The 14,706-nt window shown below is 50.6% G+C and overlaps 1 protein-coding gene across 2 annotated transcripts in view; it reads right to left on the bottom strand.

Moving 5' to 3' along the window:
• The window catches only part of LOC116956914 (uncharacterized), a 114,254-nt gene that overhangs the window by 51,166 nt on the left and 48,382 nt on the right, over positions 1-14,706 (bottom strand). For both annotated transcript variants that reach the window (XM_076054761.1, XM_076054760.1), the window contains exon 8: positions 1,144-1,278. In XM_076054761.1, coding sequence (XP_075910876.1) covers positions 1,144-1,278 — 135 coding nt within the window. The remainder of the gene's footprint in view (positions 1-1,143; positions 1,279-14,706) is intronic.

Raw genomic sequence — 14,706 nt, 5'->3', positions numbered from 1 at the left:
GTCTCTGAGTGAATGAGAGTGTCTGAGTGAGTGAGTTTGAGTGAGTGAGTCTGAGTGAGTGAGTCTGAGTGAGTGAGTGAGTCTGAGTGAGTGAGTCTGAGTGAGTGAGTCTGAGTGAGTGAGTGAGTCTGAGTGAGTCTGAGTGAGTGAGTGACTCTGAGTGAGTGAGTCTGAGTGAGTGAGTGAGTCTGAGTGAGTGAGTCTGAGTGAGTGAGTGAGTCTGAGTGAGTGAGTTTGAGTGAGTGAATCTGAGTGAGTGAGTGAGTGAGTCTGAGTGAGTGAGTTTGAGTGAGTGAGTGAGTCTGTGAGTGAGTCTGAGTGAGTGAGTCTGAGTGAGTGAGTCTGTGAGTGAGTCTGAGTGAGTGAGTCTGAGTGAGTGAGTCTGAGTGAGTGAGTCTGAGTGAATGAGTCACCATAGATGGAGTAGGTGGAGTTGTGTGAGTCTCTGAGTGAGTCTCTGAGTGAGTCTCCGAGTGAGTGAGTGAGTCTGAGTGAGTGAGTATGAGTGAGTGAGTCTGAGTCAGTGAGTCTGAGTGAGTCAGTGAGTATGAGTGAGTGAGTCTGAGTGAGTCTGAGTGAGTGAGTCTGAGTGAGTGAGTATGAGTGAGTGATTCTGAGTGAGTGAGTCTGAGTGAGTGAGTCTGAGTGAGTGAGTCTGAGTGAGTCAGTGAGTATGAGTGAGTGAGTCTGAGTGAGTCTGAGTGAGTGAGTCTGAGTGAGTGAGTCTGAGTGAGTGAGTCTGAGTGAGTGAGTCTGAGTGAGTATGAGTGAGTGAGTCTGTGAGTGAGTCTGAGTGAGTGAGTCTGAGTGAGTGAGTCTGAGTGAGTCAGTGAGTATGAGTGAGTGAGTCTGAGTGAGTGAGTCTGAGTGAGTGAGTCACCATAGATGGAGTAGGTGGAGGTGTGTGAGTCTCTGAGTGAGTCTCTGAGTGAGTCTCTGAGTGAGTCTCCAAGTGAGTGAGTGAGTCTGAGTGAGTGAGTCTGAGTGAGTGAGTGAGTCTGAGTGAGTGAGTGAATCTGAGTGAGTGAGTGAGTCTGAGTGAGTGAGTGAGTCTGAGTGAGTGAGTCTGAGTGAGTGAGTCTGAGTGAGTCAGTGAGTATGAGTGAGTGAGTCTGAGTGAGTGAGTCTGAGTGAGTGAGTCACCATAGATGGAGTAGGTGGAGGTGTGTGAGTCTCCGAGTGAGTCTCTGAGTGAGTCTCCGAGTGAGTCTCCGAGTGAGTCTCCAGCAATCCGTGTCCACCCCCCAAATCAAACAGAGGGAATTTCATGGGTAGCAGCTGTAATCAACAACGAAATCAATAACATCATCATTAGCATCAGCAACATCATCAATATCATCAATAACATCAGCAACATCATCAATATCATCATCAATAACATCAGCAACATCATCAATATCATCATCAATAACATCAGCAACATCATCAATATCATCATCAATAACATCAGCAACATCATCAATATCATCATCAATAACATCAGCAACATCATCAATATCATCATCAATAACATCAGCAACATCATCAATATCATCATCAATAACATGAGCAACATCATCAATATCATCATCAACAACATCATCAATATCATCATCAATAACATCAACAACATCATCAATATCATCATCAATAACATCATCAATATCATCATCAATAACATCAACAACACCGATAATGGAGAAAGTCCGCTTGAGTTTGCACAGCCGTCACCAAATCACCCAGCGCACATCACCATCACCATCACACCGTGAGACACCATCACACCATCACCATCACTATCACACCATCACCATCACACCATCACCATCACACCATCACCATCACACCCTGAGACACCATCACACCGTGAGACACCATCATCATCACACCGTGAGACACCATCACACCATCACCATCACACCATCACACCATCACCATCACACCCTGAGACACCATCACCATCACACCGTGAGACACCATCACACCGTGAGACACCATCACACCATCACCATCACACCATCACCATCACACCGTGAGACACCATCACCATCACACCATCACCATCACACCGTGAGACACCATCACCATCACACCGTGAGACACCATCACCATCACACCATCACCATCACACCGTGAGACACCATCATCATCACACCATCACCATCACACCGTGAGACACCATCACCATCACAGACACTTTACACCATCGCACCGCACTACACATCACCATCACATCGTCTTGGTGTGTCTGTGTGTTACTGTGTGTGTGTTACTGTGTGTGTGTGTCTGTGTGTTACTGTGTGTGTGTGTCTGTGTGTTACTGTGTGTGTGTGTCTGTGTGTTACTGTGTGTGTGTTACTGTGTGTATGTGTCTGTGTGTTACTGTGTGTGTTACTGTGTGTGTCTGTGTGTTACTGTGTGTGTGTTACTGTGAGTGTGTCTGTGTGTTACTGTGTGTGTGTTACTGTGTGTGTTACTGTGTGTGTGTCACTGTGTGTGTGTCACTGTGTATGTGTATGTGTGTTACTGTGTGTGTGTGTCTGTGTGTTACTGTCTGTGTGGAGAGTGGAGAGTTTCCCATACCTGGGCAGTGTGCTTATGACTGGCTCCAGTTTAACAGCAGAGGTCTCACTCCGAATCAGTCGAGCGGCAATATCTTTTCATCGGTTGCGTAACGCTGTGTGGAAGCTACCTGGTCTGTCGCTCCGCACTAAACTTCAGGTCTTCTCGGCCACGGTCATTCCCTCCCTTCTCTACGCTTGCGAAACGTGGACCCCCCTAATGGAACATCTTCGCCGGTTAGAAACATTTAGGCTGGCCTGCCTACGATCCATCCTGGGTTTAACCAGACTGGATTGTGTGAGGAGCTCACAAATCCTTGAAAGATCTGGGCAGGGTCCCATCGGTGAGCTCCTCCGGCAGGCAAGGCTGCGATGGCTGGGTCATGTAGCCCGCATGCCCAGCCACCGCATGCCGAAACAGCTTTTGTTTGGCCGGATTGAGGGGGCTAAGCGGGCGCGGCACGGGCTAGAGAAGATATGGAGTGATGTGGTACAGGAGGACGTGGAGCTGAGTGGACTTGCCGATGACTGGTACCAGCGGTGTCAAGATCGGCCTCTGTGGAGGAGGCTCGTGAAGGATGCTACTGGGCAGTTGGAGGCAGTCGCCCTCCAACAACAACGGAGGGCGGAGGAGCGACGCTCACAACAGCGAGCGGAGCGCCGGGTGGCTAAAGCACAGCAGGTTGGCACAGTAGGGGGCACAGGTGGTGCATCAGCCAGTCATCTCAGTCAGTCGACCCGTGGCACCTGGGTCTGCCCCGTGACCTCCTGCCAGCGGGCGTTCGACACTTCACGTGGCCTCAGGGTGCACATAGCCTGGCACAAGCGTCGTGGTGACGTCACCGCCACTTAGTGGCGAATGGCGGTTGTTGTTACTGTCTGTGTGTCACTGTGTGCGTGTTACTGTGTGTGTGTCTGTGTGTTACTGTGTGTGTGTCTGTGTGTTACTGTGTGTGTCTGTGTGTGTGTCTGTGTGTTACTGTGTGTGTTACTGTGTGTATGTGTCTGTGTTACTGTGTGTGTTACTGTGTGTGTCTGTGTGTTACAGTGTGTGTGTTACTGTGTGTGTTACTCTCTGTATGTTACTGTGTGTGTGTCTGTGTGTTACTGTCTGTGTGTTACTGTCTGTGTGTGTCTGTGTGTGTGTCTGTGTGTGTGTCTGTGTCTGTGTGTTACTGTGTGTGTGTTACTGTGTGTGTGTCACTGTGTATGTGTCTGTGTGTTACTGTGTGTGTCTGTGTGTTACTGTCTGTGTGTTACTGTCTGTGTGTTACTGTGTGTGTTACTGTATGTTACTGTCTGTGTGTTACTGTGTGTGTTACTGTGTGTGTTACTGTGTGTGTGTCACTGTGTGTGTGTCACTGTGTATGTGTATGTGTGTTACTGTGTGTGTGTGTCTGTGTGTTACTGTCTGTGTGTTACTGTCTGTGTGTTACTGTGTGTGTGTGTCTGTGTGTTACTGTCTGTGTGTTACTGTCTGTGTTACTGTGTGTGTGTCCGTGTGTGTCTGTGTGTGTGTCTGTGTGTGTGTCTGTGTGTTACTGTGTGTAATGGGGAGCGATAGTGTAGCGGTTAGCGCGCTGCGCTATGAACCTGGCGACCCGGGTTCGATTCCCGCTCACGGCCAACACCAGTGACGATTATCTGAACCGGTCCCGGGCCTCCCCTAGGTCGACTCAGCCTCAAATGAGTACCTGGTGCGGTGTGTAAACATTGCCACTAGGGAGACAAAGGCGGTCGGGCGTGGTGCTGGCCACCCACCCCCTCGTGTACCGATCCGGCCTTCATAGGTGCTCGCTAACAGCACTTGCCCCTACAGTCTGTTAAGGCTATACGGGGGATCTTTGTCTTTGTGTCTGTGTGTGTGTCTGTGTGTGTGTGTTACTGTGTGTGTCTGTGTGTGTGTCTGTGTGTTACTGTGTGTGTGTGTGTGTTACTGTGTGTGTGTTACTGTGTGTGTGTTACTGTGTGTGTTACTGTGTGTTACTGCGTGTGTCTGTGTGTGTGTTACTGTGTGTGTCTGTGTGTTACTGTGTGTGTCTGTGTGTTACTGTGTGTGTGTTACTGTGTGTGTTACTGTGTGTGTGTTACTGTGTGTGTCTTACTGTGTTACTGTGTGTGTGTGTTACTGTGTGTTACTGTGTGTTACTGTGTGTTACTGTGTGTGTTACTGTGTGTTACTGTCTGTGTTACTGTGTGTGTTACTGTGTGTGTTACTGTGTGTGTTACTGTGTGTGTCTGTTACTGTGTCTGTGTGTGTGTTACTGTGTGTGTCTTACTGTGTTACTGTCTGTGTGTGTTACTGTGTGTGTCTGTGTGTGTTACTGTGTGTGTTACTGTGTGTGTTACTGTCTGTGTGTGTTACTGTGTGTGTCTGTGTGTGTTACTGTGTGTTACTGTCTGTGTTACTGTATGTGTTACTGTGTGTGTCTGTTACTGTGTCTGTGTGTGTGTGTGTCTGTGTGTGTATCTGTGTGTGTTACTGTGTGTGTGTGTTACTGTGTGTGTCTTACTGTGTCACTCTCTGTGTGTGTTACTGTGTGTGTCTGTGTGTGTTACTGTGTGTCTGTGTGTGTATTACTGTGTGTGTCTGTGTGTGTTACTGTGTGTGTCTGTGTGTGTCTGTGTGTGTCTGTGTGTGTGTGTTACTGTGTGTGTGTTACTGTGTGTGTGTGTCCGTGTGTGTGTCTGTGTGTGTTACTGTGTGTGTCTGTGTGTTACTGTGTGTCTTACTGTGTTACTGTCTGTGAGTGTTACTGTGTGTGTCTGTGTGTGTTACTGTGTGTGTGTGTGTGTTACTGTGTGTGTGTGTTACTGTGTGTGTTACTGTGTGTTACTGCGTGTGTGTTACTGTGTGTGTGTTACTGTGTGTGTGTTACTGTGTGTGTGTGTCCGTGTGTGTGTTACTGTGTGTTACTGTGTGTGTGTCTGTGTGTGTCTGTGTGTCTTACTGTGTTACTGTCTGTGTGTGTTACTGTGTGTGTCTGTGTGTTACTGTGTGTGTCTTACTGTGTTACTGTCTGTGTGTGTTACTGTGTGTGTCTGTGTGTGTTACTGTGTGTGTGTCTGTGTGTGTGTGTTACTGTGTGTGTGTGTCCGTGTGTGTGTCTGTGTGTGTTACTGTGTGTGTCTGTGTGTTACTGTCTGTGTGTGTTACTGTGTGTGTGTCTGTGTGTGTTACTGTGTGTGTGTCTGTGTGTGTGTGTTACTGTGTGTGTGTGTCCGTGTGTGTGTCTGTGTGTGTTACTGTGTGTGTCTGTGTGTTACTGTGTGTGTGTTACTGTGTGTGTGTGTTACTGTGTGTGTGTTACTGTGTGTGTGTGTCCGTGTGTGTGTCTGTGTGTGTCTGTGTGTGTTACTGTGTGTCTTACTGTGTTACTGTGTGTGTGTGTGTTACTGTGTGTGTCTGTGTGTGTTACTGTGTGTGTTACTGTCTGTGTGTGTTACTGTGTGTGTCTGTGTGTGTCTGTGTGTGTTACTGTGTGTTACTGTCTGTGTTACTGTATGTGTTACTGTGTGTTACTGTGTGTGTCTGTGTGTGTTACTGTGTGTGTCTCTGTGTGTGTGTTACTGTGTGTGTGTTACTGTGTGTGTGTGTCCGTGTGTGTGTCTGTGTGTGTCTGTGTGTGTTACTGTGTGTCTTACTGTGTTACTGTCTGTGTGTGTTACTGTGTGTGTCTGTGTGTGTGTGGGGAGCGGTAGTGTGGTAGTGGTTAGCGCTACGCTGCGCTACGAACTCAGCGACCCCTGGGTTATCTGAATCGGTCCGGGGCCTCTCCTAGGTCGACTCAGCCTCAAACGAGTACCTGGTGCGCTGTGTGTAGTAAAACATCGCGAGCACTGGGAGAGAGACAAAGGCGGCCGGGCGTGGTGCCGGTAGCCTTCATAGACGCTGCTGCTGCTGCTACTCGCTAACAGCCCTTGCCCTAACAGTCTGCCGGAGGCTACCTGGGGGATCTGTGTCTTTGTGCTACTACTAACAACACTTGCCCCTACAGCCTGCTAGAGGCTACCTGGGGGATCTTTGTCTTTGTGATACTCGCTACTACTAACAACACTTGCCCCTACAGCCTGCTAGAGGCTACCTGGGGGATCTTTGTCTTTGTGCTACTACTAACAGCACTTGCCCCTACAGCTTGCTAGAGGCTACCTGGGGGATCTTTGTGTTTGCTACTAACAGCACTTGCCCCTACAGCTTGCTAGAGGCTACCTGGGGGATCTTTGTCTTTGTGCTACTACTAACAGCACTTACCCCTACAGCCTGCCAGAGGCTACCTGGGGGATGTTTGTCTTTGTGAAACTCGCTACTACTACTAACAGCATTTGCCCCTACAGCTTGCTAGAGGCTACACGGGGGATCTTTGTCTTTGTGCTACTAACAGCACTTGCCCCTACAGCCTGCTAGAGGCTACCTGGGGGACCTTTGGCTGTGTGCGTGGTGATTTTTTTTGTGTTGAAGAGTAAAACAAAAACCTCCTCTGGCCCTCTCCCAGATTGGGAAGCCTCGCTGGCTCAGAGCCAAATTCCCCTGTGGACTGAGGACTCTGGTGGTGGTGGTGGTGATTACAATGGTGTGTTAGGTGTGTGTGTAGTGTGTGTGTAGTGTGTGGTGTGTGTAGTGTGTGTGTGTAGTGTGTGTGTGTAGTGTGCGTAGTGTGTGGTGTGTAGTGTAGTAGTGTCTGTAGTGTGTGTGTAGTGTGCGTAGTGCGTGTGTGTAGTGTGTGTAGTGTGTGTGTAGTGTGTGTGTAGTGTGTGTGTAGTGTGTGTAGTGTGTGTGTGTAGTGTGTGGTGTGTGTGTGGTGTGTGTGGTGTGTATGGTGTGTGTGGTGTGTATGGTGTGTGTGGTGTGTGTGTGCGGTGTGTGTGTGGTGTGTGTGTGTGTTGTGTGTGGTGTGTGTGTGTGTGGTGTGTAGTGTAGTAGTGTCTGTAGTGTGTGTGTGTAGTGTGTGTAGGGTGTGTGTGTGGTGTGTAGTGCGTGTGTGTGTAGTGTGTGGTGTGTGTGTGGTGTGTGTGTGTGGTGTGTGTGTGTGGTGTGTGTGTGCGGTGTGTGTGCGGTGTGTAGTGTGTGTGTAGTGTGTGGTGTGTGTGTGGTGTGTGTGTGGTGTGTGTGGTGTGTGTGTGTGGTGTGTAGTGTAGTAGTGTCTGTAGTGTGTGTGTGTAGTGTGTGTAGTGTGTGTGTGGTGTGTAGTGCGTGTGTGTGTAGTGTGTGGTGTGTGTGTGTGTGTGGTGTGTGTGTGGTGTGTGTGTGCGGTGTGTGTGCGGTGTGTAGTGTGTGTGTGTAGTGTGTGGTGTGTGTGGTGTGTGTGTGTGTAGTGTGTGTGTGTGGTGTGTGTGGTGTGTGGTGTGTGTGTGGTGTGTGTGTGTGCGGTGTGTGTGTGTGTGTGGTGTGTGTGTAGTGTGTGTTTGTGTGTAGTGTGTGTGTAGTGTGTGTATTGTGTGTGTGTGTGTGTGTGTGTGTGTGTGTGTGTTGCGTAGTGTGTGTGGTGTGTGTGTGGTGCGTAGTGTGTGTGGTGTGTGTGCGTAGTGTGTGTGTAGTGTGGTGTGTGTGTGTGGTGTGTGTGTGCGTGTGTGTAGTGCGTGTGTGTGTGGTGTGTGTCGTGTGTGTGTAGTGTGAGTGTGTAGTGTGTGTGTGGTGTGTGTGTAGTGTGTGTAGTGTGTGTAGTGTGTGTGGTGTGTAGTGTGTGTGTGTGTAGTGTGTGTGTGTGTGGTGTGTGCATGTGTGGTGCGATAGCGATAATCTGAACCGGTCCCGGGCCTCCGCTAGGTCGACTCAGCCTCAGGTGAGTAACCGCTGTAGCGGTGGTGGTGCGGTCGTGAACATCGCCACTGGGAGAGAGACAAAGGCGGCCGGGCGGGCGTGGCGCTGGCCACCCATTTAATATTGACGTTTTTTTTGGTTAAATTTTATCTAGGGTCCCCCCTTATAACATCACACGCCACGCGCTAGCTTCATCCGCCACTGCTACTCGCTACGAACAACTCTTGCCCCAACAGTCTGCTAAGAGGCTACACGGGAGAGATATTTGCCTCTGCGGACGGAATCGTCGCTCTGAAGCTTTGGAATGAAAATAATTAAGTTTAAGCCCCCCACAACCACCACCACCACCACCGTTATTCTCCCATTCACTGCCCCCCCCCACCCCAGAGAGCGAACGTGCTAGTTGTGTGGGGGAGATGGGTGTGTGGGTGTGAGAGTGGTGTGCGTGTGTGTGTGTCGCTGTGTGTGTGTCGCTGTGTGTGTGTGTCTGTGTGTGGGTGGGTGTGTGTGTGTCACTGTGTGTGTGTCGCTGTGTGTCTGTGTGTGTGTGTCTGTGTGTCTGTGTGTGTGTGTCTGTGTGTGTCTGTGTGTGTGTCGCTGTGTGTGTGTCGCTGTGTGTGTGTCACTGTGTGTGTGTCTGTGTGTGGGTGGGTGTGAGAGTGGTGTGCGTGTCTGTGTGAGTGTCTGTGTGTGTTGTGTGTGTGTCGCTGTGTGTGTCTGTGTGTGTGTCACTGTGTGTGTATCACTGTGTGTGTATCTGTGTGTGTGTGTGTCACTGTGTGTGTGTCACTGTGTGTGTGTCACTGTGTGTGTGTGTCACTGTGTGTGTCTGTGTGTGTGTCACTGTGTGTGTGTGTCTGTGTGTGGGTGGGTGTGAGAGTGGTGTGCGTGTCTGTGTGTGTGTCGCTGTGTGTGTGTGTCACTGTGTGTGTATCTGTGTGCGTGTGTGTCGCTGTGTGTGTGTGTCACTGTGTGTGTGTCTGTGTGTGTCACTGTGTGTGTCGCTGTGTGTGTCACTGTGTGTGTATCTGTGTGTGTCACTGTGTGTGTATCTGTGTGTGTATCTGTGTGTGTGTGTCACTGTGTGTGTGTCAATGTGTGTGTGTGTGTGGGGAGCGATAGTGTGGTGGTTAGCGCTACGCTGCGCTATGAACCTGGCAACCTGGGTTCGATTCCCGCTCACGGCCAACACCAGTGACGATTATCTGAACCCGTCCTGGGCCGCCCCTAGGTCGACTCAGCCTCAAATGAGTACCTGGTGCTGTGCGTCATAAACATTGCCACTGGGGAGACAAAGGCGGTCGGGCGTGGTACTGGCCACCCACCCCCTCGTGTACCGTTCCGGCCTTCATAGGTGCTCGCTAACAGCACTTGCCCCTACAGTCTGTTGCAGGCTATAGGGGAATCTTTGTCTTTGTGTGTATGTGCGAGTGTTTGTTTGTGTGCGCGAGTGTGTATGTAAATGTGTGTGAGTTTCTATGTATGTGTGTGTGTGAGTCTCGGCCACAGTCATTCCCTCCCTTCTCTACGCTTGCGAAACGTGGACCCCCTTAATGGAGCATCTTCGCCGGTTAGAAACATTTAGGCTGGCCTGCCTACGATCCATCCTGGGTTTAACCAGGCTGGATTGCGTGAGGAGCTCACAAATCTTTGAAAGATCTGGGCAAGGTCCCATCGGTGAGCTCCTCCGGCGGGCAAGGCTGCGTTGGCTGGGTCATGTAGCCCGCATGCCCAGCCACCGCATGCCGAAACAGCTTTTGTTCGGCCGGATCGAGGGGGCTAAACGGGCGCGGTACGGGCTGGAGAAGAGATGGAGTGATGTGGTACAGGAGGACGTGGAGCTGAGTGGACTTGCCGATGACCGGTACCAGCGGTGTCAAGATCGGCCTCTGTGGAGGAGGCTCGTGAAGGACGCTACTGGGCAGTTGGAGGCAGTCGCCCTCCAACAACAACGGAGGACGGAGGAGCGACGCTCACAACAACGAGCGGAGCGCCGGGTGGCTAAAGCACAGCAGGTTGGCACAGTAGGGGGCACAGGTGGTGCATCAACCAGTCATCTCAGTCATCTTAGTCAGTCGACCAGTGGCACCTGGGTCTGCCCCGTGACCTCCTGCCAGCGGGCGTTCGACACTTCACGTGGCCTCAAGGTGCACATGGCCTGGCACAAGCGTCGTGGTGACGTCACCGCCACTTAGTGGCGAATGGCGGTTGTTGTATGTATGTATGTATGTGTATAAATGTGCATGTAAATGTGTATGTGTGTGTATGTAAATGTATGAGTGTGTGTATTTATGTGTGTGTATGTAAATGTGTGTGTATGTAAATGTGTGAGTGTGTGTATGTAAATGTGTGAGTGTGTATGCATGTGTATATGTGTATGTATGTGTATGTGTACACTCACACTCATAGACACACACACACTAAATACAACAACTGCCAGGCTATGTGCACGTTAAGGCCAAGTGAAGTGTCGAATGCCCGCCGGCAGGAGGTCACAGGGCAGACCCTGCAGGTGCCATGGGGAGGTCTGGACCATGTACCCAAAGCAGCCATTGCAGCTGCATGAGCCACAGTCCTAAACCTCGCCAAATTTACCCTCGACGTCAGGAGGAGTCGAGGACGATGCCAATCCCAGCCGCAAGCGATGACGAAATTCTCGCTTGCAACTTTCATCAGCTAGCTGATACAAGGCCACCAAGGGTTTGAATGGGGTCCTGGGCGTACAGCCACCACCGGAGTGGAAGAATGGCAGGCGCATCTTACAGACGGCAAGTCGATGGTCAGTGGGCAGATCAGCTCCACGGTAGGTCCTGGTGTCAAGGACATGGGCCCGTATCCGCTATTCCGTCACTACGTAGTCCAGCAGATGCTCTTGCTTGGACCCGGCGTGCATCCACACACACTCACACCAGATGCACACCACGCCCATCCGCCTTAAATCTCCCCCAGTGCTGGCGATGTTTACTACACTACAATACCGCACCAGGTGCATTCATTTTGAGGCTGAGTCGACCTGGGGGAGGGGGGAGTAGGCCCAGGACAGGTTCAGAATAATCGTCACCGACGGTGTTTGCCGTGAGCGGGAATCGAATTCGGATCGCCAGCTTCGCAGCGCAGCGTAGCGCTAACCACTACTAACACTAACGCTCCCCACCCTAACACACACACACACACACACCCTAGCATACACAGACTAACACTGAGACACACACCCTCCTTCATACTACAACAACAACAACAGTAACCGTCATTCGCCACTAAGTGGCGGTGACGTCACCACGACGCTTGTGCCAGGCCATGTGCACGTTGAGGCCACGTGAAGTGTAGAACGCCCGCTGGCAGGAGGTCACGGGGCAGACCCAGCAGGTGCCACGGGTCGACTGACCGAGATGACTGGCTGATGCACCACCTGTGCCCCCTACTGTGCCAACCTGCTGTGCTTTAGCTACCCGGCGCTCCGCTCGTTGTTGTGAGCGTCGCTCCTCCGCCCTCCGTTGTTGTTGGAGGGCGACTGCCTCCAACTGCCCAGTAGCGTCCTTCACGAGCCTCCTCCACAGAGGCCGATCTTGACACCGCTGCTACCAGTCATCGGCAAGTCCACTCAGCTCCACGTCCTCCTGTACCACATCACTCCATCTCTTCTCTAGCCCGTGCCGCGCCCGCTTAGCCCCCTCAATCCGGCCAAACAAAAGCTGTTTCGGCATGCGGTGGCTGGGCATGCGGGCTACATGACCCAGCCATCGCAGCCTTCCCCGCCGGAGGAGCTCACCGATGGGACCTTGCCCAGATCTTTCAAGGATTTGTGAGCTCCTCACACAATCCAATCTGGTTAAACCCAGGATGGATCGTAGGCAGGCCAGCCTAAATGTTTATAACCGGCGAAGATGTTCCATTAGGGGGGTCCACGTTTCGCAAGCGTAGAGAAGGGAGGGAATGACCGTGGCCGAGAAGACCTGAAGCTTAGTGCGGAGCGACAGACCAGGTAGCTTCCACACAGTGTTACGCAACCGATGAAAAGATATTGCCGCTCGACTGATTCGGAGTGAGACCTCTGCTGATAAACTGGAGCCGGTCATAAGCACACTGCCCAGGTATGGGAAACTCTCCACTCTCTCCACTACTGTCCCATCACCGATTGGGAGTTGTGGGGGTGTAGTGTCCGATTGTACAAAATACCCAGGCAGGTGCTTAGTTTTGGTGGGGCTGATGGTAAGGCCCCATTTCTTAGTGGCATTCTCCAGTCTCAGCAACAGCGTCTCCAACTCCTCATCTGAATGAGCAGCTATTACCAAATCATCAGCATACATAACGTGGTTGAGCAATAGGGAGCCATCCCTTGACCGCACCCGGGCATCGATCAGCCTCCCATTATATCTGTACCATATGGAGATTCCCCCGATAGAGCTATTGAAGGCTTCACGAACTACGTGGTCAAAATAGATGTTAAATAATGTAGGAGCCAGAGGACATCCCTGTCGCACCCCAAGGTGTACAGGGAATGGCTCTGACTCCTGGCCACGTAATTTTACCCGGGCCCGCTCACCATCACGAAGGTCCTTAATTATCGTGTGCAGAGGGTCAGGTACTCCAAAAGCACGAAGAACAACCCAGAGCCCAGGCCTACTGATGGTATCATAGGCCTTGACCAGGTCAATAAAGCAGAGATGTAGGTCTTTTTGGAATTCCCTACACCTCTGCTGTAGCAGACAGACAGAAAATATGGTATCTGTGCAGGACCGCCCTTTCCTGAAACCACACACGCACACAGACACACACGCACACAGACAAACACACTAACAGACAGACACACAGACACACACAGACACACACACATACAGACACACACGCACACAGACACACGCATACATACTAACACACACACACACAGACACACACTCACACAGACACTAACACTCACACAGACACACACAAAGACAGACACACAGACCGACACACAGACACACACACACACACTAACACACACACACACAGACACAGAGAGACACACACACACATACTAACGCACACACAGACAGGCACACACACACACATACTAACACACACACAGATACACACACTAAAACACACACACTAACACACACTAACACACAGACACACACTAACACACAACAAAGATAACAAAGATCCCCCATATAGCCTTAACAGACTGTAGGGGCAAGTGCTGTTAGCGAGCACCTATGAAGGCCGGAACGGTACACGAGGGGGTGGGTGGCCAGCACCACGCCCGACCGCCTTTGTCACCCTAGTGGCAATGTTTACACACCGCACCAGGTACTCATTTGAGGCTGAGTCGACCTAGGGGAGGCCCGGGACCGGTTCAGATAATCGTCACTGGTGTTGGCCGTGAGCGGGAATCAAACCCGGGTTGCCAGGTTCATAGTGCAGCGCGCTAACCGCTACACTATCGCTCCCCACTAACACACACGCACACTGACACACACACACACACACAGACACACACACTAACACACACTAACACACACACAGATACTAACACACAGACAGACACACACACACACAGACACTAACACACACTAACACACACACAGACACACACTAACACACACAGACACACACACTAACACACACAGACACTAACAGACACACACTAACACACACACTAACACACTAACACACACACAGACACTAACACACAGACAGACACACACACACAGACACTAACACACACTAACACACACACAGACACATACTAACACACACACTAACACACACTAACACACACACAGACACACACACAGACACTAACACACACTAACACACACACAGACACATACTAACACACACACTAACACACACACTAACACACACACTAACAGACACATACTAACAGACACACACTAACACACACTAACACACCATCAGTGGTGCGAGTGAGTTTTTGTCACGAGTCAAGGGGGAGCGCTGAGCGGGAAGGAGAGAGGTGGAGGGAGACGCTGGGGAGACGCTGGGGGATTATTGAGAGAGGCCCGACACTACAGAGAGAGATACAGAGAGAGATACAGAGAGAGATACAGAGAGAGATACAGAGAGAGATAGATACAGAGAGATACAGACATACAGAGAGAGATACAGAGAGAGATACAGAGAGAGATACAGAGAGAGATAGATACAGAGAGAGATACAGAGAGATAGATACAGAGAGATACAGACATACAGAGTGAGATACAGAGAGAGATACAGACATACATAGAGAGATAAAGAGAGAGATACAGAGAGATACAGAGAGAGATACAGAGAGAGATACAGAGAGAGATACAGAGATACAGAGAGAGATACAGAGATACAGAGAGAGATACAGAGAGAGATACAGAGAGAGATAAAGAGAGAGATACAGAGAGAGATACAGAGAGAGATACAGGCATACAT

Source organism: Petromyzon marinus, chromosome 68 (genome assembly GCF_048934315.1).
Source record: "Petromyzon marinus isolate PM22_M1 ecotype Great Lakes invasive population chromosome 68, UKy_Petmar_22M1.pri1.0, whole genome shotgun sequence".
In the NCBI taxonomy this organism is placed as follows: Eukaryota; Metazoa; Chordata; class Hyperoartia; order Petromyzontiformes; family Petromyzontidae; genus Petromyzon; species Petromyzon marinus.
The sequence above is the reverse complement of the archived record's forward strand: the minus strand, read 5'-3'. Positions and strand labels throughout refer to the sequence as shown.